Source organism: Centrocercus urophasianus, unplaced genomic scaffold (assembly GCF_019232065.1).
Source record: "Centrocercus urophasianus isolate 14NV4802_14NV808 unplaced genomic scaffold, USGS_Curo_1.0 seq_27, whole genome shotgun sequence".
NCBI classification, from domain to species: domain Eukaryota; kingdom Metazoa; phylum Chordata; class Aves; order Galliformes; family Phasianidae; genus Centrocercus; species Centrocercus urophasianus.
Window position 1 is genome coordinate 8,153,477 of NW_024884833.1, and position 23,896 is coordinate 8,177,372.

Below are 23,896 nucleotides of genomic sequence, written 5' to 3' on the forward strand. Positions count from 1 at the left end.
GTTGTTCTGATATTTGTTTCATTTTAAGCATACAAACATACTGAAAATGGTGAGGATGTTATTTATATCACTGTCATATCAGCTAAGAATCACATTTAATCTCTGCCTTCCAAATGACAGATCAGTTGAAATCTGAACAAGTCATGAAAAGACATGGCACAAGACTAACATGGTTTAATTTCATGCTACCTCTTTTCACAGAATTGTGGAATGTTTTTTCCTCTCTGCAACCTATGCCAGTGCTCAGTCACTTGCCCACTAAACAAATGCTTGTGGATGTTTAGACTTGTCCTCCTGTGTTGCAGTTTATGTCCATTACATCTTATCATGTCAGTGGTCACCGCTGGAAGGAGTCTGATTCCAGCCTAATTCTTCCTTCAGGTATTTATGGACATTTGGTGAAATCTTCTCTGAGACTTCTCTTTTCCAGGCTAAGGAGTCCCAGACTTTTCAGCCTATTCCCATTAAGAAATGCTTTAGTTCTTCATCATCTTAGTGGCCCTGAGTCACACTCTCTCTGGTATTGCAATATCTGTCTTCTACTGGAGACCTCAGAACTGAACACAGAACTCCGGGTATGGCCTGACTAATATGATTAGGATGGAAGAATCACCTCTCCTGATCTGCCTGCAATAGTTTGCCTCATGCAGCCTAGGATACGATTAGCCTTCATGGTGGTAAGGTCAAATTGCTTACTCATGCTCAACTTGATATCTCTCAGGACCACCAGGTACCCTTCTGCAATGCTGCCTTTGAATTGGGTATCCCTGAGCATGTCCTGGTGGCTGGGGTTGTTCCTCTTCAAAAGCAGGACTCTAGGCTGCTTGTTGACCTTCATGAAGCTCTTGTCAACCCATCTCTCCAGCCAGCAGAGGTCCCTCATGCTAATGTGAACTTCTGGTGAATCTGCCACTCTCCATGGTTTTTACTGCTTGAGTAATCAGCTTTCTGAAGTAGTGAGACCATAATATTTCGCAGGTTTCGTGGTGAATGGGTCACTTGCGTTAACATATGACTAAATCAAATGTATTGCCATCTGCTGGTAGGAGCTAAAACTGCAGCTTTTTAAGGGACTTCACTTTCTGGAGTTTCTGACAGTACTATCTCGGAGTAAATTTTGTCTGTTGTAGGATGCTCGTTGTAGTTTGCGTGGGTGTAGTATTTAGCAGGTCTTGATCTGTCATTTGCACATGGCATTGAGGATTGCAGAGTCATGAAGTCTGAGGATTTTAATGCCCCTGAATGCATCCTGTCTAAAGCAATCTGTGCAGGCTGGAAATTCTGTTCTCCCTTTTTAGACTGCTCCAGCTGTGCTTAGGATACTAATAATAAGTACTTCAAGACATGTAACAATTAGGTAAGAAGCAGTGGTTCCAAATCTCGTAACAAATAAGCAGTAAATAGTTGCATCAAGGTGTAAATCTACAGTGAATTATTCCATCCTCCTCTTATTGAAGCCAAAGCTAAGCAGCAAAAACAATTATCTGAGCAATGCACCTTTTCATCAGTGTAGCAGGGGCTATGAGCAGAGTAGCAGTGTGTCATATCAGATGTTATTATTGAAGAAAGCAGCTGTATTCATGACTGTGCAGCCAGACATGCATTTTGGTTAGGATAAAAACAAGAGTAGAATTTGAAGTAAAAAGAAGCATTATCACTGGAGGAAACTTATGTACACATTTTCATACAAAATACTAAAAAACAGAACATGGATACGTGGAAACTTTAATAAATATTTTTCTTTGTAAAAACAAATTCATTTAGCATTTTTTTCCTCCTGATTTTAAAGCTGTTTTCGATTCTAATTCTAATGATAGTAGTGACACAGATTTAGTGATCAATAGCAGTTTGGATAAATTCCTTTAAAACATGCATTCCACCCTGATTTCTTGTGATCCACTTAGAAAATCTTAAAAATGTGTTGTTTCTTTTTTTCATAAGACTTCTGGGGCTTGCAGAATATGCCCTATGAGGAGAGACTGAAGGAACTGGGACGGTTCAGTCTAGGGAAAAGGAGGCTGAGGGGAGACTTATTGCTCTCTTCCAGTATCTGAAAGGAGCTTACAGTGTGAGCCGGGTTGGTCTCTTCTCACTGGTGACAGGTGACAGGATGAGGGGAAATGGCCTCAAGTTGCGCCAGGGTAAGTTTAGGTTGGATATCAGGAAAAACTTCTTTACAGAAAAGGTTGTTAAGCACTGGAATAGGCTCCCCAGGAAGGTGGTTGAGTTAACTTCCTTGGATGTGTTTAAAATCCATTTAGATGTGGTGCTCAGGGACAGGATTTAGCAAAGAGTCGTTAGGATAATATGGTTAGGTCGTGGTTGGACTCGATGATCTTTAAGGTCTTTTCCAACCTGAGTGATTCTATGATTCTAATGCTTTTCCCTTGAACCCAATTTTTGTGTCTACAAGTAGAGATAGAATAGCTAAATACAATTAAAAATATAGCTGCTTTTCTTTTGGTTCAGCTTCCAGATTTTCAAAGATATTTGTAATACATTGTTTCAGAAATGTTAGAGAAGCCTCAATTGGTTCCAGAAACAATACATACTAAACTTGATTTAAATTTCATATAGACATCTGGCTTGGGTGTTAGATTTGCCTTTTCATTTGATGTTCAGAGACCTCTGCCCACACAAATTTTGTTTGCATGGCAATTTATGAAGTAGCTGTGTATTTTGCTTTTTCTATGAATACCAGTGTGGCTTCAGAGCAAGGTTACCAGTGTTTCTGTTACACAGTAGTGCCTGATCAGTGTTCAGGAGCTGAAAAGCTAATTTGGGAGTCAATATTGATGCAAGCCAGCTTTTATGTTTCTTCCATAAAATTAATTAATGGGATTTGTAATTAATGGGATTCGTCACCTGACACGGTGTCTACTCAGCCTCGACAGGGACTCCTGGTGCTTCCACCACTACCCTGCTTTTGACATACGGCAGGGTTGTGTCCCTTGAGGATGTTTTGACCCTCTTGGGGTCACCAGCATCCTGCCCTGGCCCTCCCATTGTAGCCTCCTTTTGCTCCCAGACATGATCTGTGTAACCATCCACTGAGCTGTGAAACAATGTGGGATAATGAGGATGTTAGGTGCAGACTTAACCATTAATGCTGTTCAGGCTTGTCTGACTCATTTGGATGCAGTAGGTTAGGGAAGGATCAATGCAGGTATTACCTTACATAGTAAAAATTTTCAGTAGCAGTGCAGTGACTTCTGCTTTCATATCCACATCTAGAACTGCCTGATTTTACCATCTGATTCAACAGATCAGAATATGCATTTTGTGCACCCAAAGCAAAACAGCATTTTAAAATTCCATCCTGAAAAGCAATCTCGGTAGAAAAGGTCTAGAAAATTATTTATTGCCTTAGGTTTAACAATGTGTATGGAAACCAATGGAAAATACATCTTGAATCACAGAAAGTCAACAAGCACAATGTTTCATCTTACTAGAAGGACACCATGACAGTTATTTTACTGTTAGTAGGTTATGTCACTATAACTTAAATGCTGACTACAAGCAAAATTGAGCCTGAGAAATTTACCGGAACTCAAATATTTGTACCAACCACAGTTATGTTGTCATTATTTGATGTCAGCTTTATCTCCTTTGGCTATCAAACTAGTTATCATTTAATGACATTAGGAAGAATATGTGAACAAATAGTTTACTCTTCCTTCATTGCAGGGTGTTTTATCAGTTTTGGTTATGGTAAAGGGGTAATTATTTGTTTTGATCTTCAGCCTTTGTGTATTGTGCATACTTCTGAATTTTTATTGTGTAGAACTTGTCTCTGATGAGGAGGTACAGATTTGAACAAATAAAAGTGTGACATATTTGCTAAAAGAAAAAAAATGTTGTTCAATGAAGTCATTAAGGAATGAGCCCAGGTTCTCTTGACCTGTCTCCAATTTTATTTTTTTTCTATCATTTGTTATGGAATTCAGTAACTCCATGTTGTTCTGATTGCCGTCACATAGAGATAAATTAAATGTAGGGTATTTATTTATTTATTTTTCTGCACAACTGATGTGCTGCAAAGAGGATGAAAGCTGATCATGTCTGCTAAACCATGTCCCTAATGGCAACATCTGCACCTTTCTTGAACACCTCCAGGTATGGTGACTCAACCACCTCCCTGAATATCCAATGCCTTACCACTTTCAGAGATGAATTTGTTCCTAATATCCAACATGAATCTTCCTAGCACAACTTGAAACCATTACCTCTTATTGCTAGTTATGTGGGAGAAGAAACTGACAGCCACCTCACCATAACCTCCTGTCAGGGAGTTAAAGAAGGTGATAATGTCTCCCCTGAGCCTCCTCTTCTCAAGACTAGGCAATCCCAGTTCTCTCAGCTGCTCCTTGTAAGACCTGTGCTCCAGACTGCTCACCAGCTTCATTGCTTTCCTCTGAACACGCTCCAGGGCCACACTGTCTTTCTTGTACTGAACACAGTACTTGAGGTGTAGTCTCAAATGCTAGTACAGGGGGACAATCACTTCCCCGACTCTGCTGTTTTTGATGCAAGCCAGGATGCTTGGCCTTCTTGGCTACCTAGGCACACTGCTGGCTCATGTTCAGCTGGCTGCTGACCCACGTCCTGAGATCCTTCCTTCTGTGCAGCTTTCCAACCACTCTGCCCTAAGCCTGTAGCATTTCCTGGGGTTCCTGTGGCCAAAGTGCAGGATCTGGGGCTTAGTCTTATTGACCTTCATCCCACTGGTCTCAGCCCATCTATCTAGCCAGTCCAGATTGCTCTATAGGGCCTTCCTTCTCCCAAGCAGATTGACACTTCCTCACAGCTTGGTGTCACTTGCATTCTTACTGAGGATGCACTCAATACTCTCATCCAGATCAATAAAGCCCCAGTACTGACCCCTACAGAACATATGACTATGATTCTGTGATTCTTTGATTCTTTGATTATTCCCCATCTGGATTTAAATCCATTTATCACCACTCTCTGGGCCCAGCTCCTCAGCCATTTTTTTACCCAGAAAAGACAACACCTGTCTACAGAATCACAGAATCACAGAATGGCCAGTTGGAAGGGCCCTCAAGGATCATGAATCTGCAACATCCCTGCCACATGCAGGGCCACTAACCTCCACATTTAATGCTAGACCAGGCTGCCCAGGGCCTCATCCAATCTGGCCTTGAACACTTCCAGTGACGGGGCATCCACAACCTCTCTGGGCACCTGTTCCAGAACCTCAGAGTTGCAAGAGCACACTGCTGGCTCATGTTAAGTTTTTCATCCATCAAGACCCCCAGGTCCTTCTCTGCAGGGCTGCTCTCAAGCACTGCTCCTTCCAGTCTGTATGGATGCCTGGGATTCCTCTGGCCCAAGTGCAAAACTCTGCACTTTGCTGTGTTGAATCTCATCAGGTTCACCCGGGCTCACCTTTCAAGCCTGTTGAGGTCCCTCTGAATGGCATCCCTTCCTTCCACTGTGTCAACCGCACCACTCAGCTTGGTGTCCTCAGCAAACTTGCTGAGGGTGCACTCGATTCCATCATCGATGTCACTGCTAAAGATGTTGAAGAGCACCGGTCCCAAGACAGACCCCTGGGTGACGCTGCTCATTACCAGTCTCCACCTGGACACAGAACCATTGATGACCACCCTCTGTCTGCAGCCTTTCAACCAGTTTCTTATCCAATTTGGAGATAAGGATGTGGGGGGGGACCATGTCAAAGGCCTTGCTCAAGTCCAGGTAAATGACATTGGTCGCCTTTCTCTTGTCCACTGATGCTGTCACTCCACCATAGAAGAGCACCAGATTGGTCAAGCATGACCTTCCCCTGGTGAAGCTGTGCTGGCGGTTTTGGATCACACACCCTATCCTCGTGTGATTAAGCATGTTATGCAGGATGATCTGTTCCACGATCTGAGCCATGAGCTGCCAGTTTCTCCAGGAGAGTACTGTGGGAGACAGTGCCAAAGTCTTTGCTGAAGTTGGGGCAGAGAATGTCCACAGCCTTTCCCTTATCTGCCAGGCAGGTCTCGTGGTCAAAGAAGGAGAGGAGGTTTGTCAAGCAGGACCTACCTTTCATGAGTCCATGCTTGCTAGACCTGATGCCCTGATTGTCCCACAATGCTATGTGATTGCACTCAAAATGATCTACTCCATAACATTCCCTAATACTGAGGTCAGGCTGATGGGCCTGTCATTTCCTGCATCATCCTTCTTGTACACAGGTGTCACACTAGCGAGTCTCCAGTCCTCTGGGACCTTCTCAGTTGACGAGGACTGCTGATAAATGATGGAAAGTGACTTGGCGAGCACTTCTGCTTGCTCCATATGTACTCGTGAGTAGATTTAATTGAGTCCCAGATGCTTGTGATAGGTGGAATAGCAGGTCACTGTTTCCTCCTGAATTATGGAGGTTTATTCTGCTCCCCATCTCTGTCTTCCATGTCAGGGATCTGAGTACTCTGAGGGTAACTGATCTGACTATTAAAGGCAGAAGCAAAAAAAGGCATTGAGTACCTCAGCCTTTTCCTCATCCTTTGTGGTAATGTTCTCTGCCACATGCAATAAAGAATGGAGATTCTTCTTGGCCTTCTTTTGTCGTTTATGTGTGTAGGTTGCTCCAAAAGTAGTTCCTCCCATTTATTTCTGTGGAAACTACACGGCAACAAAGTGTAAGAAAATATTGGTCAGAAGGTTCAGCCTCTACTGCCATACACCAATATTTACCTCTGACATTGTTGATCAACATAATAGAATAGTAGGCATTACTTTCAGAGCAGCCTTCATATTTGTGAAAACATTTTTTGTTATTTTTCACAAGAGTGGCCAGCTTATGTTCTAGCTGGGTTTTTGCCTTCTAATTTCCTCTTTGCAACATCTTTGTACTATCTCGAAGTTGCCTGTCCTTTCTTCCAAAGATGATACTTGTAATACATTATTTCTAATTTTTATTTCCAAGCCTGACTTGTGTCTCATTAATAAAATGTTTGCTTTGTCTAATCATAAAAGCTGCCTAGTGCTGTAAGTCCACGGTGACTCAGGGTAAATCTGTTACTGCATACTTGGTATGGTATATGCATACTGAGAGAAGCAAAAAATCTTAAGGGAATTTCTACATCCAGTGACGCAAACATAAACCAACAGATATATCAGTGTCAAGTTCCATTTGCTGTATTTTAAATGTGTTTTAGGACGCTTTTTTTTTTTTTTTTTTTTTTTTTTTGTAAAGATATGCAATCTAAATAATTGTCTATGACAAAGGTTGTTTTTCATAAGAAATAACCATTCGTATGCGGTCTTCCATATGCAACACTGTTAAAGTGTCGACCTGCATACAGTGTCAGAGTTTCTCCATGCGAACACCACGCAACATCTGTGTCTACCAGTGCACTTTAACATTTAAACATTGCTGTTAGTCATAGATGAGTACATTGCAGGATTTTTAATTTTTTTTTTTCCTGTATTAAGAAGATGAACAATTTCTTCCATTCTTTTGACCCTAGCATGCAAAACCTAAGTAGTAAACTAAACATTCATGAAAGATTAATTACTTAGGAAATTAGTATCTTCTTATATTTCAGTCGGTGAAACTTCAGCACCAACTGTGCAGTGACAGACGGGACAAAGTTGATGTGGATAACACTTTATAACAGACCGCTCAACCTTCAGACAATCTCCTATACTGGTGGCAACTGGAGCAGCCCTGTGAAATACAGTCACAATGCCTAAAAATGAAAAGCCAGCCACCAATGAAGGAAATGGTAATTACAGCTATGATTATATATATGAAGTGTATACTCTTTTTCTGTATGTAGCTCAACAATGTGAAAATTTTGTTTTCTTCTTGTTTCTTTTGATGCAAATTTGCTTTTATCATAATTCTTCATCTTTTGTTCAAATGTGTGCTTTACTTCCCCTTTGAAGACAGTTTTGCAAGTTGGTTAGCTGTGGGAAGGCAGTCGCTCTCCACTAGTTAGTAAATGAAAAGATTCAACCACAGTCCAGTTACTTGTTATACATTTATATGCAGTTGGATGGAAAGATAGAGGAAATTAGGGTATTGTGTGGCTTCTGTAAGATACATAAGTGCAATCGCCCTTTCGTTCATTCCTTTCAACATTTAGTTTAAAATCAAGCACATACTTTATAGTAAGATAAAACATTAACAATAATTCTGGACTGATACTGGAATGATCTGGATACAAGAAACATTTTTGTATGATTACAATGGTGTGATTTTTTTCTGACAAATTGCAAAGCATCTTGTTAATGTGGGAAGTGTTTTAATTTTCATGGACAACAACATTCATTTAAAGAAAGGATCAAGAATATTGATCTTTTTTAAATATAAGGTTGGCATGACGTTCAGAATGGCAGAACATGAATGAATTCATTCTTGCTAGGTCTTGCTAAATACCAGGGCTGACGCTATGTAAAAGTGTTTTTTGTTTTTGTTTTTTTTCTTTTTAATCTACACCCATAATATGAAACAGGAGTAAAATAAGATATGCTTCTGTAGAAAAATTCAGAAAGGACTTAGAATTTTATCAGAATATAACCCATAGTACAGTTAGTGGTGATATTTTTTTTCCTCCTATATGAGCATCTTCATTTTTTTTCCCTTTTTTTTTTCACAAATACTGATACTGACATTTTCTAAGCAGTACTTGCTAACTGAACTCCTTTTAACGAGGAAGAAAAACAGAATTTAGTGTAATATAGGCAAAATATTTATCAGCCTAAGTAAAATTTTTCTTCTTGCTTGAACATAGGCTGTATTTTTCATATAAATTCATGTTTTATATAGACTCATGATAACAATGCAATGAATAAGTTAAGTAAATCACATTTCAGAGCCTAAAGAGTTCAGATCAGTATCATTTACTGTCATTTCACATGTACGAGGCACTGTACATTTAATATTCTTATCCCAGTACTTGAAGTAAAGTCTTCAGTGAAAACAATGAAAACTTGCCCAGAGTCAATCCAAGGAGGGAAACGGAAGTGAATCCGCAGAGATGGTGGCTTGGAAAACTTTATCTGTGCTCTCATGAAGGGGGTGATTTTTTGAGGAGTTCTTTGAATTATCTACTTCCCCTGCCTTCTGTGAGAAACAATTCTAACACTTTGAAGTACTTAAGTACAGCTCAAAAGGAAAATGGAAAAGCAGACCGTAGTCAGATGGACTATCTACTGCCAGCTTTCCATTCCCATTTAATCTATGCTACCTCATTCTGTTGTTTTAGCAGAACATTTAGAAGACATTCATCATTTTTCCTTACCAGTGGAAAATCAACAAGCAATTCATGGATGTAAATCAAAATAAAATGATTTGTTTCCTATAGTTCCCATCTGTAATTTTCAAATGTTGACTGGGCTAAAACTAGTTGTAGGCAACTTTACCAGACTACTGGTGTCTTCCTCACTTGGTACTACAAATATTCTGTCTACTTTTTATCTATATATATCTATATATATATTTATATCTGCCATTCTGATCTATATCATTGGTAGTTTAGATGCAGAAAAATAAACAGTATATTTGCTTGTGTGACTGAATATGAATTATTGTTTTACTGAATAAATTCAGAGCTACTGCCAACAGGATATTTTTTCAGACAGTAACTTTTATTTTAATCCATAGGAAGAAAATACATAACTCTATATGTGAAAAGCATAAAAATTCAGGCATGGTCTCAAGTATTAAGTGTTCTAGTAATTCTAGAATTGCAATTCTTATTCGTAAGGCCTGTGTTTCAATTCATATTTTAGTTATAAAAAAATCTGGGATACTTTGAAAGGCAGTATTCTATGAAGGTTTGCTTTTCATTGCTATGACTATGAAATTATCTTTCCTTCTTAAACAGAGCTGCTGGAAAGCTAAGAGGTAAATGAATTCTGAAACACTAAAGGTCAGAAAAAATTTCAACAATAGGTTTTGGCTTCTGCTTATATAGGACACTTCATACAAGATGTAAAGCTGGCTTGCTATTAGTAGAGTTCAGAATAGGATTCTCTCTCCTGTGTTTCTGAAGCCATTCTCAGATTTTAAACTTAGCACTTACCAATATGTGGCATATATTTATTATCTCATTTGCCTCCATGAATTAAAATATAAATGGAAGTCTTTGAGCTTTGGCAAAGATGTTTGAATCTCTAAATAACTTTGCATCTTCTAGTGGCAACTCTGTTGATTCTGTTATTTAATGAAATGTAATGAAGAAGACAAGAGGAATATGAATATATGCAATCTATCAAGTTCCAAGCAGATTCTTTATGTTTGCTTTTCGTAATTTGTTTAGCTCATGAGAATTCCTCATAATAACATTCTGAATCTAGATAATACAAAAATGCTTTTAGTTATGAAACATGGAAGTTATCTTGTTGGGGATAGAGATTGGAGAGAGAAACAATGTTTCACCTAGTTGTCAGAATCTAATTGCAGGAAATAGAAAGTCATTAAAAAGGCCTAAGGTTAAGCCATTTTGGAAAGATGCAAACAAGGTACTTGGCTGTCTCTACAATGTGTTTATTTGCTGTAGAACTGAGCAGAGAGCAATTCTGAACTATTGATCAGGTTCAAAGAAGCCATAAGTCTGGAAATAAAACTGCAATGTTAACTGTACATCAGATTCCTGGTACAAATCCGAAAATAAAGTAGAAGAAGCATGATATTCGTGATATTTTTTATACAAGAAATAAATAATCTGATGTATGCTTTTGGGCTTTGACATGTATTCTTTTTTCTTGTTGTTTCTTTGTTTATTTGTTTTTTTTTGTTTTCTTTTTTTTTTCAATCAATGTAGTACACAATAACATGCTGTGCTTCCCTATCTGTGACGTGGACAACGACAGATATAAATTATATGTAATTGAATTTGGAATACATTGATTGATACTTATAAAACTCTTCTGTTTCTCCCAGTCTTTCTAGATTGCTCCAGAGAAAAGTTTCACATGCTAACTGTTAGGTTTTCAGTATTGGTGCTGTTGTAATTTGTTAGAATTCATCATTTCCGAGTTCTGTTACTCCATCAAATCTGAATCTTGTTTTAGACTTTGATAAGATGCTGTAGTATTAAAAAAAAAAAAAAAAAAAAAAAAAAAGAAAAAAAATAAAAAAAAAAGAAGTATTTTCAAGAATATTTATCAGGTTAGTCAAATACTTTTTTTTTTTTTTTTTAAATATGGCACAAGAGATACACAGAAGCTCAAAAAAAAAAAAAAAATAAAAAAAATTGCATATTATCAGCCTTGGACATACTGAGAGACTTGGGCTCTGTATTCCCAGGCAATTAGTTCATTATTGTCGAACCTCAGCTCTCTCGTCAATAACTTTTTATCCAAATCACAGTAGAAATTTGTTGGTCTTCTTTAACTCCAGTTGGCTGTGCAACTTTTATCTACCTGATGTTTCAAGTGTGGGACTGGACTGTTATTAAAATATAAAGCTTCCAAGGGTCTAAACTTTTGCTGAAAGGTGTACTTGGGAATGTATGAAAAACTTATGTGATGACGTGAGGTGTGGAATAAAAGGATGAAACAAATACATTCAGTCTCTTTTTACTATGTTTTTAAATGCTAGAAATGGAACTGGATTTTTGGCCGAAGTTTATGGTGTTTAGCCAGGGGTATTCTACAGTTCACTGATGGGGACATCCTTTACTGGAGCGTGGAGTAAGACTTTATGTCAGGCTTTATAGTGCCTTGTACTTCAACCAAAGTCTGTTTCTTGCATTTTGGAATTACACTGAGAGCAAGAGCTCTCTAATATGAATACATCAAATCTTAGATAAGTGCACCAGTTCACTCTTCTGTAGACTTTCCTTGAGTTCTTGATTTTCCTTGAGCTCTTTATTATTTCTGGTGTGTTTTAGAGCTGTTACTTCTAGTGATATTTTTCCTCACAGAAGTATTGTGAGGAACTGCATTATTTACATGAAATAATATTATGGAAATTATGTAAATTCTAAGAATTGAATTTTATACAGATGTTCCCATTCTTTTTGTTTGAAATTTCACAAGAGTTTGTTGTCCCTCATGGCTTCTATTTCTGCTTTTTGGTCACCCAGTTTATTAGCTGTCTATCTTTCTGTCACTGGAAAAAATCCAGCTTGGTTTTGCTGAGAGGAAGATACAATAATAATTGCTTGCAAGACACTATCTGCATATGATTCATTTAATTGGCTTAACAATTAATTAATAAATGTACACCTATTTTATGACTTAAAAAATAGGCAAAGAATCTGATAGCATTTTTAGGTTCATATGCAGGTCTCCACTGATGTTTTTTCAAGGCATGGATACTCCAGAATTGCTTAGCAGCAGCTGGTATTACACAGTACCATTTTAAGCAGTAATATTACAATAGCAGGCAATGTTTTATGGAGTAGTTCCAAGAATCATTATCACTTCCATAATGAGAAATTAAGGCAACCTTGTGGCATAAAAAAAAGGTTAATAGAAAAGCATGAAATCTGGCAGATGTCCTCTGGTAATGAAATGCAAAGGATTTGAGAAGATAAGAATAAAACATTTCCTCACTATGCTAGTTGGCCACTTCACAACAAAGACTCCTATGGTTTTATAGATTATATTCTGCCCTTAATTTCCTTGCCAGCCAGCACTCTATGCTCTCTCCTAAACTCTCTTCTGAGATTAACGTTCTGTCTCTGACATGTATATTATTTTGAATTGAGATTCAGTACACTCTCTAGCTGTCTCATATCCAGCTATAGTTCAAAACATAAATAAGACTTGAAGAGATGTGATAACTTACTCAAATCAGACTTCTGTTGCCCTTAGTCTAGAATGAAGACAAACTTTCCCTCAGACTAGTAAGTAAAAGAAATCCGTAAGCAATTGGCTTTCCTTGAGCATAGGAAGTTATGGAATATAAATTCAAATATGCCTGATATTAAACCCATTTAATGAGGGTTGGATGCAGTATCCTAGAAGATTTGACAGCTGAGCAGTAGTTTGCTCTGATTTCTTATAAATTCAAGTTATCTGACTCAAACTGCAATTACCTGACATGAGCTTTATGAGAGCTACAACTGTAAAGAAATGAGGTCCACTTTTCTGGAACCTCGTGTAATTCTAGATATTGCTGTAGCATGTAGGCAGCTTGCTGTCTGTCAACACTTTGATGAACTTTTGATAAGTAAGATGCCATGTGGATACGTTTAAAAAAGTAGAAGACAAGCTGTACACCTAGAAGGATCCTACACAGTGATGATTTTGTTTCTGCATCTAAGACTCTACATTCCTACTTTAATTAGAGCATTTTTGATGCTCTTTGTTTTTCCTACAGAATGGTAATACTATACTGAATTGCAGGTTTTCAGAGATTGCTGCAATATGAGTGCAGGGTTGGATAGCTGTGCAGCTTATATGAATGCGTGCATACATGCTATTCAAGACAGACCTGAGGGATAGCAAAGAATATTTGCCCCTTTCCTTAATGAGTTTTGTTCTCTTGAACTTCTAGTTCTACTCTGAGCTTTAGCTTTTCTTGTCACACAGTTCATGATGTACAGTGCAATACAGAGTTTTGTCTGAATTCTGCCTTTTAAAAATAAATTCTGTGCAATGCTTCAGGCATCAACCCCACAACCTGGAAGAGAGCTCTCATTCTGTATATACAGCAGAAAGAGAGTGATATCTGAACATTTCACCAAAATCTTTGTAGCTGAGTGCAGCACAGGGAACATTTAAGTGCTTTCTGTGTGAATCATAGCAATGTGCATACCATTGAGCCTCAGGAGAACTGACAATAGTTGTCTGCTTATCATAAAAGGAATAGGAGGCTCTTTTGTTATGCTTTGTTTTGTTTTCAGTGTAAGCTCAGAAACAAATTATGTTTTGTATCTGTAGGTGAGCATGGGTCTGTGGAGACAGGAATGTTCTGAAGTTTGGAGACAAAATAATTTTTTGCAGAAATCATTTTTTAAAATGGACTTTGGATGCTTCTTTGGATGCCTGTAGCACTCTCTACTCTTTTAGCCACATGATTCTCTATTATCATTGGTTGTTTTTTTCTAGACTCATTTTGTGGAAACAGCCACTCTCATTTGATTTCATGTTTTGTTCTTTTTTCTTTCTTTCTTTCTTTTTTTTTTTTTTTCATCATTCTGTGAAAACTTGTTATTATTTGTGTGTCTGTGAACTTTTATGAAAAAAAGATTTAAGCACACAGGCCTCACTATTCACATACGCTCCCTTACAACAGCATGCTTGGTACTTTCTTTAAGAATCGATTAGTTTCACATTTAATTTTTCCTGAAATACTTGATTCAGACTATCACATTTTTTGCCCTTATGATAAAATTAATTGAAGAAAATTAATTAAAGATTTAAAAATAAATTGAAGTTCAACATCTACACTGGGCTGTATTTAGTCCTGTATTACATAGTTCATAGTTAATTTCAATATTATGTTAATTGCAGCCTGGCACACTTTCACCAGTAATGCACGTTTCAGTGTGCATGATAAATCTCCATCTGACTGCTTGTTGTACGTACTCTGGGGAATCTCCACTGAGGCCAGTCTTGTATCTTTAAGTGCTTCCCTGGGAATCTCTTTTTGGCTAGTGAAGATCAGTGAAAGCATTAGCTGCAAATAAAAAACCATGCCCTATTGTGGCATGCAGAGTATATCTTTAGAAGTGCCTGTTGTCATCTTTGCAGACTTTCAATAGCAACGTAATGATCTTTGTCTAATGGAGATCTAGTTACTGTCAGCAACAGAAGGCATATGTCCAGAGAGAACAAAGGAGCGCTTATTTTCACATTCCACTGATGATATTATGATAACATTTTTTGCATTGTCTTAAAAAGAATATTGTGCAGGTGCTGTTGACTTGATAGCAATTGTAATTACAATAAAATGTTTTGTGAAGGGAACTTAAGCTCTCTTCATCAGTCCTAGTTTTAAAATGCCAGTCAAATTCTGTGTGGTAATACTTTGCATGTTACTGTACAGAGTAAAACAATACCCTGGATTCTTTCTTGTTTTCAGTCTTGCATATTTTAATATTTTCTTTGATACTAGATAGAACTAAGAAGTTGATCCTGACAGTTAGCTGTAACAATTCCTAGATAAATGTTTGTTCATAATTTTTCAGTTAGTCTCTGTGGCTTCATAAAATCTATGAAAGTAACTAGAGAATGGGTGGAGAAAGACAGAATGTAAAGAAGAGTCCAAAAGATTTATGCATGAGTGAAGAAGGAAAATAATTATACTCTGCTCTGGTCTGAAAACTGTAACACAGAGATCACAACATGCCACATATCCTGTCTGTAGGAGGGATGGCATACTTGTATATATCAAGCATATACATCTGAACATACATGCTGTGTTGGAGCCTAATGACAACTGTCTACTTCAATTCAAGGCACTATTTCTTAGTCATTGATCTCTCACTGCCATGTACCTCTACATATTCCACTGGCATGTCATTCCACATCTACAAACTCAAACAAGGATACCTGAAGAAAACCTTTCAGCTCCTGTTTTTTCAGGTATTAGTTAGACTGTTTCTGAAGGTACATTGCCAGTGAACTACCAGTTTTAGTAGTGACATGATATGTAATATGTAGTGTTATGATATGAATATGCAGTATAATGATGGATATAATGGACATGATAGAGAATAGTCTTTTTCTTCTCCGTAAATATATGATTCTGGTCTCAGAATGTAGAATAAAGATGAACTGGATACTGTCTTGGATACTGATAAACAGCAGAAGCAACCTCTCTTGTTGAACTTACTGAGACCAACAAACATAAACAATGGATCCACTCCAAAACAAGGATGTCTCTAGGCAGAAATACTACTGGCTTCTGTAAATGGGCTCTCCCTCCAAAGTCTGCAAGGTTTCTGTCATCTCCTGAGGGACAGAAGAGGACCATTGTACAGAATACAACAGAGCTGTGTCAACTTTTATCATGTGCTTAGAGATGTGGTTGCTGAAACTGAAGATCTGAGAGCAACTTTCTTCTTTCCTCTGGGATTGTGTTCTTCAGCAGTGCTACAGCTATAAAATTTCATGCTCTCCAGTCTGTCAAATCATTTAATGACTCTTTTAATCTTTAATCTCAGCCAGTGCTTATCTTTCACACATCTAAGAAAATCTGAGAATTGCTTGAGAATCATCTTCATCTTCCTTTATTTATTCCTTCAGTTACAGGGTGCTGCTGCTTACAGTGTTCCTTTTTTAGGGTCCTTCTGTCCTACGTATTTGCTCTGTAAGATTAAGATCTCTGTGCCATCACTTTCAATTTTACTTACTTTAGTGCTCAAAGAAGATAAAAGTTTTTTTATTTCTGTTTTCATCTGATTTCTTGAAAGCTGTTCTCCTTGTTCAAATAGCTGGATTTGTGGAATGATGTAAGAGAGCACAATGTGGTAAATTTCTTAAACACCCTGCGTTCCTACTGACTAATCCACACTTCACATGCACTGGCTTTTGTTTTCTAATTACAGATGCCAGTGAGGTCGACAATGAAGAAGACAGTGCAGCCGAGAATCAAGAAAATGACAGAGGAGCAGGTCAGTAGGTGTGGATAACTTTGAGGTCACGTTCAGTTACGTAAATGAAACAAGGAAGGAAGGTCTCTCTCTAACATACTAACTTCTCTCATATGTTCATTTCTGTCACAGATAAAGAGAGGAAGAGAGCAAAACCAAGAACCAGAAGGGGACATGGAAGAGGAAGAGTCAGGCATGGTGGTGAGGAGGATGGAGATGATGAAGATGGAACAAGGAGAGCTGGGCAACGCAGGCAAAGAAACCGGAGAGGACGGAGCCGAGCAGGTGGAAATGAGGGCAGTGATTCTGAGGGGGATCCTACAAAAGCCAGGAAGAACCAGGCAAATCAAAAATCAAAGGAAGATGGTGAAGAAGAGGAAGATGAAAAAGGGGGTAAGAGTGGGAAAGGCAAAAATGAGAAGAAACAGGACAAAAAGGCTGATAAGAAAGGGAAGAAAGAAAAGGCCAACAAGAAGAAAAAGGACAAAAAGAAATCAGGATCTGGGTAATTTTATATATACATATCTATATATATATAAATATAAAACAATTGTTGCCTTATGTAAAACCTGTTTTCATTTATAGCTGTGAAATGCCAAGAGTTGGCATGGCTCCTTGCCAAAGCTGAACAGGAGGTTTTATTTTCTTTTATTTTCTTCTGGAATGAGGAGATTCTGAGTGAAGTGGAAACTGTCCATAGAGCCAAATCCACTACAGTGAAATGTGGTCAAGGGCTGTCATGTGTCCAGGGTGGAACTTTTGAAAATGACCGTACAGACATTTCTGACACCACCAATGTTCTGACATTAGAGACAAATCTCATAAATCTGAACAGAAACTTCAGCTAGGGTCTCCCTTACTGTAGTTAAGTGTCTCACATTCTTGAGCTGTTCTCTGGAGTGACAGAGGAAGGAACAAGTGACAGAATGATAGTGAGTGAGATCTCCTACTTTTTTCCTAAGCAACCAAACAACCAAAACCAAATAAAAAGCCAGAACCAATCACTGTCCAGAATTCCAGGATCTAGTTCTGTGTCCAGTGCAGAATCAAATTCTTGACACTTTCCAAAAGTTCAAGGTCTTATTTCCTATCCAGCCTTGAACGAGCTTTTTTTGTAACAGATGAAAACTTTAAGAGTTCAGAATCAAGCACGGAGACAAAATTTTCCAAAGTTTGTACCACTTAACTCCCACTGAAAATTTCCTTTTCCAGTGCATTTAGTGCAACCTGGGGTCTTTGGAAAATTGCTCTGACGTAGAACACTTCTGAAAACTCTTTTTATTCTTCTTCTGTCATCCTGGTTTTCCTTGGCAGCATGCCCGTTTTCATGATATTTTAAGGAAACAGTCCCTGAGAACAGTGTACGAAAGAGCTAATGGAGCTCAGCATGCTCATCTCAGTGGAGAGGAACAGGAATCTTCTTTCCTCTATTCAGCACTTGCTACAGCTGTTTATGTTCCCAAAGGCAGCACTACGCAGCACAGCAGGAGTCAGATGGAAAAGAAAATACGATGAGATATGCTGCTGCATTAATTTGTTCATGATCCCATTTCAGTACACTTCTAGTTCACTTCCTTTCCCTAAATGAATATCTAAAATCTTCCTTTGTGCTGGCTTATTTCTGTGGTGCCGATTGTTCCCCACTATGCAATTTCCTATACTCATATAAGCAACAGGCCTGAATCTGCCAACGCTTGTTCCTTTGCTTATTGCTGTTGTCATCCCTTGCAAGCATTTGAGTGTTAATTTTTTAAAAAAGCCACTTAAAATATAAATTTAAATGAAGGCATAATGTTTTTAATTGTATTACAAAACTCTGAACATTAAAATACACATGTTTAGTCTGAAGAAATTCAGTTTCTATCCAGATCAGCATGTTGTTTCTGAAAGTTGACAGCACATTTGAAGAAAATCTGATGATGCTCTGGAAGATACTTGAAGAACATTATATTCTTATACATTTAGAGCACCATCCAACAAGATTATGTGATAGTAAATGCAAGAATATTTAAAAGGATTTTCAACAGGAAAAAAAAAACAGCAAAGGGAAAAATGATGGTGATCTGTTCAACTGTTGTTTATGTGAATGATTTGCATATCTTAGAACAGGAGAGAGTGATGTGAGCACAGAAGTGTAGCCCATCTAACAAGTCTGTGAGGACCTACCGTAGTAAAAGCTAAATATTCTTTGATAGTATCTCATAGACTCATATAAATTTGAGTTGGAAGGGACCTTTAAAGGTCAGCTAGTTCAACTACCTTGCAATGAACAAAATCTGAAGAGTGCTCAGAGCTCTGTCCAGCCTGACCTTGAATTTCTCCAGTATATGGCAGCCACCACCTCTCTGAGCAAACTATTTCAGTGCCTCACCACTTTTACTGATGTGCCTTTTTTAATAGCCAAAAGTAGAGACAAAACGAAACAAATCAAAAGTAAAATTAATATAGAGAATAGAGAAGATGTGGTATAATCCCACAGGGGAATATTGTATTTGTTAATGTTTCTGTGGATTTTGTAGTCCACAAACAATTAACAGTTACTTTTTGGCTAAATATCAGAAGTCAGTAGATTCTGCTTTGCTTACTATTTTCCTACATCCTGCTTTTCACCTTAATTAGAAATAACTCTTTATAAACTAATCATTCTGCTTAAAGAAATCCTAGATGAACTTTGTGCTCATACATGTTCTAAATCTTTTTTTCTTTTTTTTCAACCTGCTTGAAGTTTTGATCGTCCTATAGTGAGTTTCATAAGGTAATTCTATGGCAATTCTATGGAAGCTGTTTCTCGATCACTTTAGTGATTGGTATCTCTTAGTGGGGTGTGAGAAGGACCTCTCTATATCATCCCCAAAATATTTTGACAAATTACTCCATATGAGGATTACTCCTTGTGAGGATCTGTGATATTTCTTGATTTCTGTCATACACCTTGGTTCAAAAGCTAGATTTTTGTTCCTTACTGACTTGTTTAATTGTCTACAATAGCTAGTGCACCTGGTAGTAACTGTCTGTTGAAGCTACAAGTAGAAAAGGAATATTATATTCTTCTTAGTCTGTGCATTTCTTTTTTTACTCTGAGCAAATCAATCAGAGTTTAGTTGAATTATTGGAAGATACAGAGCTTTTTCAGGAGTCCAGAGGTACATAGAATTTTAAGGCAGTACTGGCACGGCATCTTCTTTATGCTAGGAAGTGCCAGGGGGTGTTATGGGGATTATCATTGAGCAGTAGAATTTTCTCACACACACAGACAAGAAAAAAGTAGTCAAATTTATTCAGTTACCACTCCAGAGTCCTACTGCTCTTTTCCCTGAAAATACCCAAGCTCTTAGAAGATATTTTCACTTCTATAAAATAGCGTTTACAGCAAGCATAATAAATATAATTTAAATCTGTATTAAAGAGATAAGACTAAAACCAGAACACAGATGAATATTACAGACAGGTTCATCAAGTATATAGTTTAAATCAGTGTCATCGATTTCAAAAGCTTTAAAGACTTAAGAAAAGATGCACTGTGTATATTGAATTGAAGTCAAGGAAAACAAAGGTTATTTTGGAATTATTGAGCAATCCTTTCTGCTCTGTGTTAGCCTGAAGGTCATGGTGATCTCTTCTAGCCTTTAAATGTATGAAACACTGTCTTTCTTGAAAGACTGAGACTTTTGCTTGCTGAAGGCATAATTCTGATTTCCTGGGTTGAATCTTACAGTGTTCAACCACTGAATGAGTTGCAATTGCACAAAGTTTGGTTGTGTTTTGTAAAGACTCTTGAAAAACCCAGGTAAATAAAATCAATTAGATTTCTTAAAGATGGGTTAAAAAAATTGAATTTTGAATGTTTTTCTGGCTCTAAAGGAAAGTTAAAAATGGAAAATAAAGCAGTAGTGAGCAATTGGCAAAAGAACCATTAATAACTGCGCTTGTGTTCTGCACGGCTTTCTCTCTTCAGTAAGGTAACTACATTAACACCTGCCCACCATATTTCCCTCTACTCTCACTGCAGCCTTGTACATCTGTATATTTCAATTTTGCCTAACTCTACTATCTTCTTCTGTCAAAAGAAGTTCTCAGTACTGAGCATTGTATAATGCTAAACAGCTGATTGTAAAAAATAAGGATTTAAAACTTTTCCTAAAGGAGTCTTTTTTTCTTTATTTTTTCTCAAATCGCTTGTTTTTTCTTTTCTTTTTTTCTTTAAAATGCACTAGAATTGTATAATTCTTTGTATGTATACTTTTACTGACTTTATCCATTCGGCCTATTCACTTTTTCATCACAACGTTAGAACAGCCATATATATGTCTGTTCTCAAAATTCTTCAGAAGCATCTTGATATCTCTAGATTTATATTTTCTGTTGAGCTGCTTTTCATACCGTGAATCCTGAAATTTGAAGGCCAATTAATTCAACTTCTTAATGTTCGGTAAATGACATTTGAGTCATTAATGTTGCTTCATCTGATTACTCTGAGAGTCTCTCACCTCCGTTGATTTACTTTTGTATGCCTGCAGTTTTTAAATTATCTCCCTGCAGATTTTGATGTAATGTTGTCTATTTCATAATACCCTAAGGTAGATGAATAATGAGAAATTCACGTGTACACATTACCAAATATTTTTGCTTTTGTTTTGAAACTCCATAAATATCCTTGCTGCCAAACACTGCTAACGGAGAGAATGCATTCAGATACTTTCTTTAAATCACACTTATATCAGACTATGTCTTTGTCATCAGTGTGAGCAGAAGAAAAAGATCTTCAGGTTTCCAGAGGACTTAAAACTATTCTGTTATTTGGCTTACATAGTGAGTCAGCTCTGACACTGGATTTTGAATGTCACAGAAGATTGATTCTGAGACTTGATAAAGTTTGAATTACTGCTAACAAAACAAAACAGAAAACTTATTTTTTAAAGTAGTATATTTCAAAATTTTCAAAACATTAAAGAAAAGCAAAGACAACAGAAAATAGAAACGCATCAATTTTTTTTTCTAAGAGCTCAGTTTATGGTAGTCATCACAGTGGGCAGGAAATCAAATTCTGGTGATTTCTTACTTATTAATTTCCTGTTTGATGACAGAAGAAGTCACATTTGTTGCTAGAGATGTGCTGTACGCCACTGCGTGTGATAAGGTTGCTCACAGAAAAGCAGACCCAGGTGGATTTCTGAATTTTTCCCATCTCTGAAAAATTACTGCTTTGATTAGTGGATGGGCTGCCAACTGGTGTTTAAACCTGTCTTCTCTCTTCTGAGGCACACAGAAGTGTGATGAAGAAGTTTATTTTTAATGGCACCAGTCCTCATTTGCAGAGTTGGTTTGGACTCCCAGAAAGGCTGGTTACTCCTGCAGGACGCATCCCCAGAGTGACTGCTGCTTTTCATGTGTAGTGTGACTGCTTGGGGTGTAATGCTGGTGAAGCACAATGCAGCCTTTGCATTGATGCTAAACAGTGAGTCTATTTTCTCTTCAGTGCAACAGAGAAAGTATTGTTCTAGGTCTTAGAATTTCTATGAATTTATACCATGTATATGCTCCATGAAAACTTATGTCCGTCCTAATTTTTTGTGATGTTTTTTGTTCACATTTTTGGCTGAAGCTCTGATTCTGACTCTGAGGAGGAGCCGATTACTGAGGAGGAATTGGCCAAACTGAAAGAAGAGGTAGAAGAAAAAAAGAAGCTAATCGCCACATTACGAAACAAGCCATGGAAGATGAAAAAGAAGTTGTCAGTTCTAAAGTATGGTTTGAATTTCATAATGTCTATCTGTCATCCTTCTTTGTATTATCTTTTGTTCTCTACATTTGCTAAGTTTATGTTGGCAATTGCTTCAAATAATAAGTTTAAGCTCTTCTTAAGGAAAAATGATGCAACTTAAGAAATAACACAGGGTAATTGCAGTGAGGAGAGAGGAATTTCCTTTTTATTCTAACTTTCTCTAGAGAAGAATACCTTTTTTGGAGTTACAGAAAAGGAAACATGAATGAAAATTGAACTTGATTTCTCATGCATTTTCAAGTTTGCCAGCAAGTATATCATTACATTTTCATCAGTGCAAAAATGTCAGTTAAATTTCAGTTAAATAATCAGTTATATTTTCACCAAACACAAGAAACTGGGTTAACAAATAGAACTTTATTCTCTTGCCAAAGCTGCTGTACTCCTCTGTTTTCAATAACTCATTCACTGCAGTACTCTCCAAACATCAGCAAAATGCATGGTTGTGTTGAATTAGGCACAAGTAACAGAATACCACAATACTCTTCTCCAGGCGGTTTCTGAGATGGTGAGAAAACATGAATCAGATGAAAGAGCATATGAGATGGGGTGTGGAAGTTCTGTGACTTTTTCTTTCTATAAAGTAAAATTACTCCGGGGGGAGACATTAACAAATGAACATAATGAAGGCATATTGTGAAAAAAGGATACATGGAACAAAGAAAAAGAACCGAGTGCCTAGGAGATGTAAAGTAGAAGCATTATGAAAATCAGGGAATTTCAGGAGAATTAGGTGACCAGATTATAGAATCAGACAACAGTTACTATATTTTGCATAGTCTTACTATGAAATGTTTTTTAGTTGGAGGAGTAATTCTAGTCACCCTCAGTGACTGAAAATTGACATAGCTTAAGAGTATTATGAGGTGGACTTTCCCCGTTACGCCAACAGCAAGTTTTCAAAATCTTGTTGTCTGCCCATGTAATGAGAATTATTTCTTTATTAATATTCAATGTGAATTTGGCTTTGTACATTCAACACGTTCAGTAATTCTACCCAAATGTCAACCATTTTAATCAACTTTTATATTATTATATTCATGAAATCTAGACTGGGAGACAAGGTCCGCATTCAGTTTTATTTGTCACCATCAGAAGGATTATTTTAATAAAAATTATTCATCAACAAACTTCTACAGGAGCTGTAAAACAATGTTTTTATTCTTCTGGATTTTGCTATAGCCCTCTCTGGTTTAGAAATTATTAGAGGCTTAGAAATTATTGGCACTTTATTTTGTTTGCCCCAGAAGAGAATGTTTTGCAAGAGAAAATGTCAGTTGTTCAGATTAGCTTTTTTCAGTCTACTCTTATTATCTTATTAATTATGAGCACATGTAATAACATTTTTTAGTATATTGATACATTTGTTTCAGATTTGTAGTCCCATCATCAATACCCTGATATATTGACGTTATTCTTATATGTATGGAAAATGGACAAAAACTGACTCTCTAAGTGCCTTAAATGAGTTTTGTATACTCCTATTCTATCAGTAGAAACTTTCGGTAAAGAAATATTTTTAGCTAGCATTTGGGGCTGTCACCTTGTTCTTTCCCTGTGTAGATTTTTGAGTACTATGGGATGCACAGGAAAAAAAATG

General features: G+C 37.2%; 1 protein-coding gene across 7 annotated transcripts in view; it reads left to right on the forward strand.

Moving 5' to 3' along the window:
- Positions 1–23,896, forward strand: part of TMC1 (transmembrane channel like 1) — a 110,556-nt gene that overhangs the window by 52,137 nt on the left and 34,523 nt on the right. For all 7 annotated transcript variants that reach the window (XM_042826861.1, XM_042826863.1, XM_042826865.1 and 4 more), the window contains 4 exons: positions 7,563–7,742; positions 16,470–16,535; positions 16,647–17,019; positions 22,117–22,257. In XM_042826861.1, the coding sequence (XP_042682795.1) occupies positions 7,703–7,742; positions 16,470–16,535; positions 16,647–17,019; positions 22,117–22,257 (620 nt within the window). In that variant the 5' untranslated portion in view covers positions 7,563–7,702. The remainder of the gene's footprint in view (positions 1–7,562; positions 7,743–16,469; positions 16,536–16,646; positions 17,020–22,116; positions 22,258–23,896) is intronic.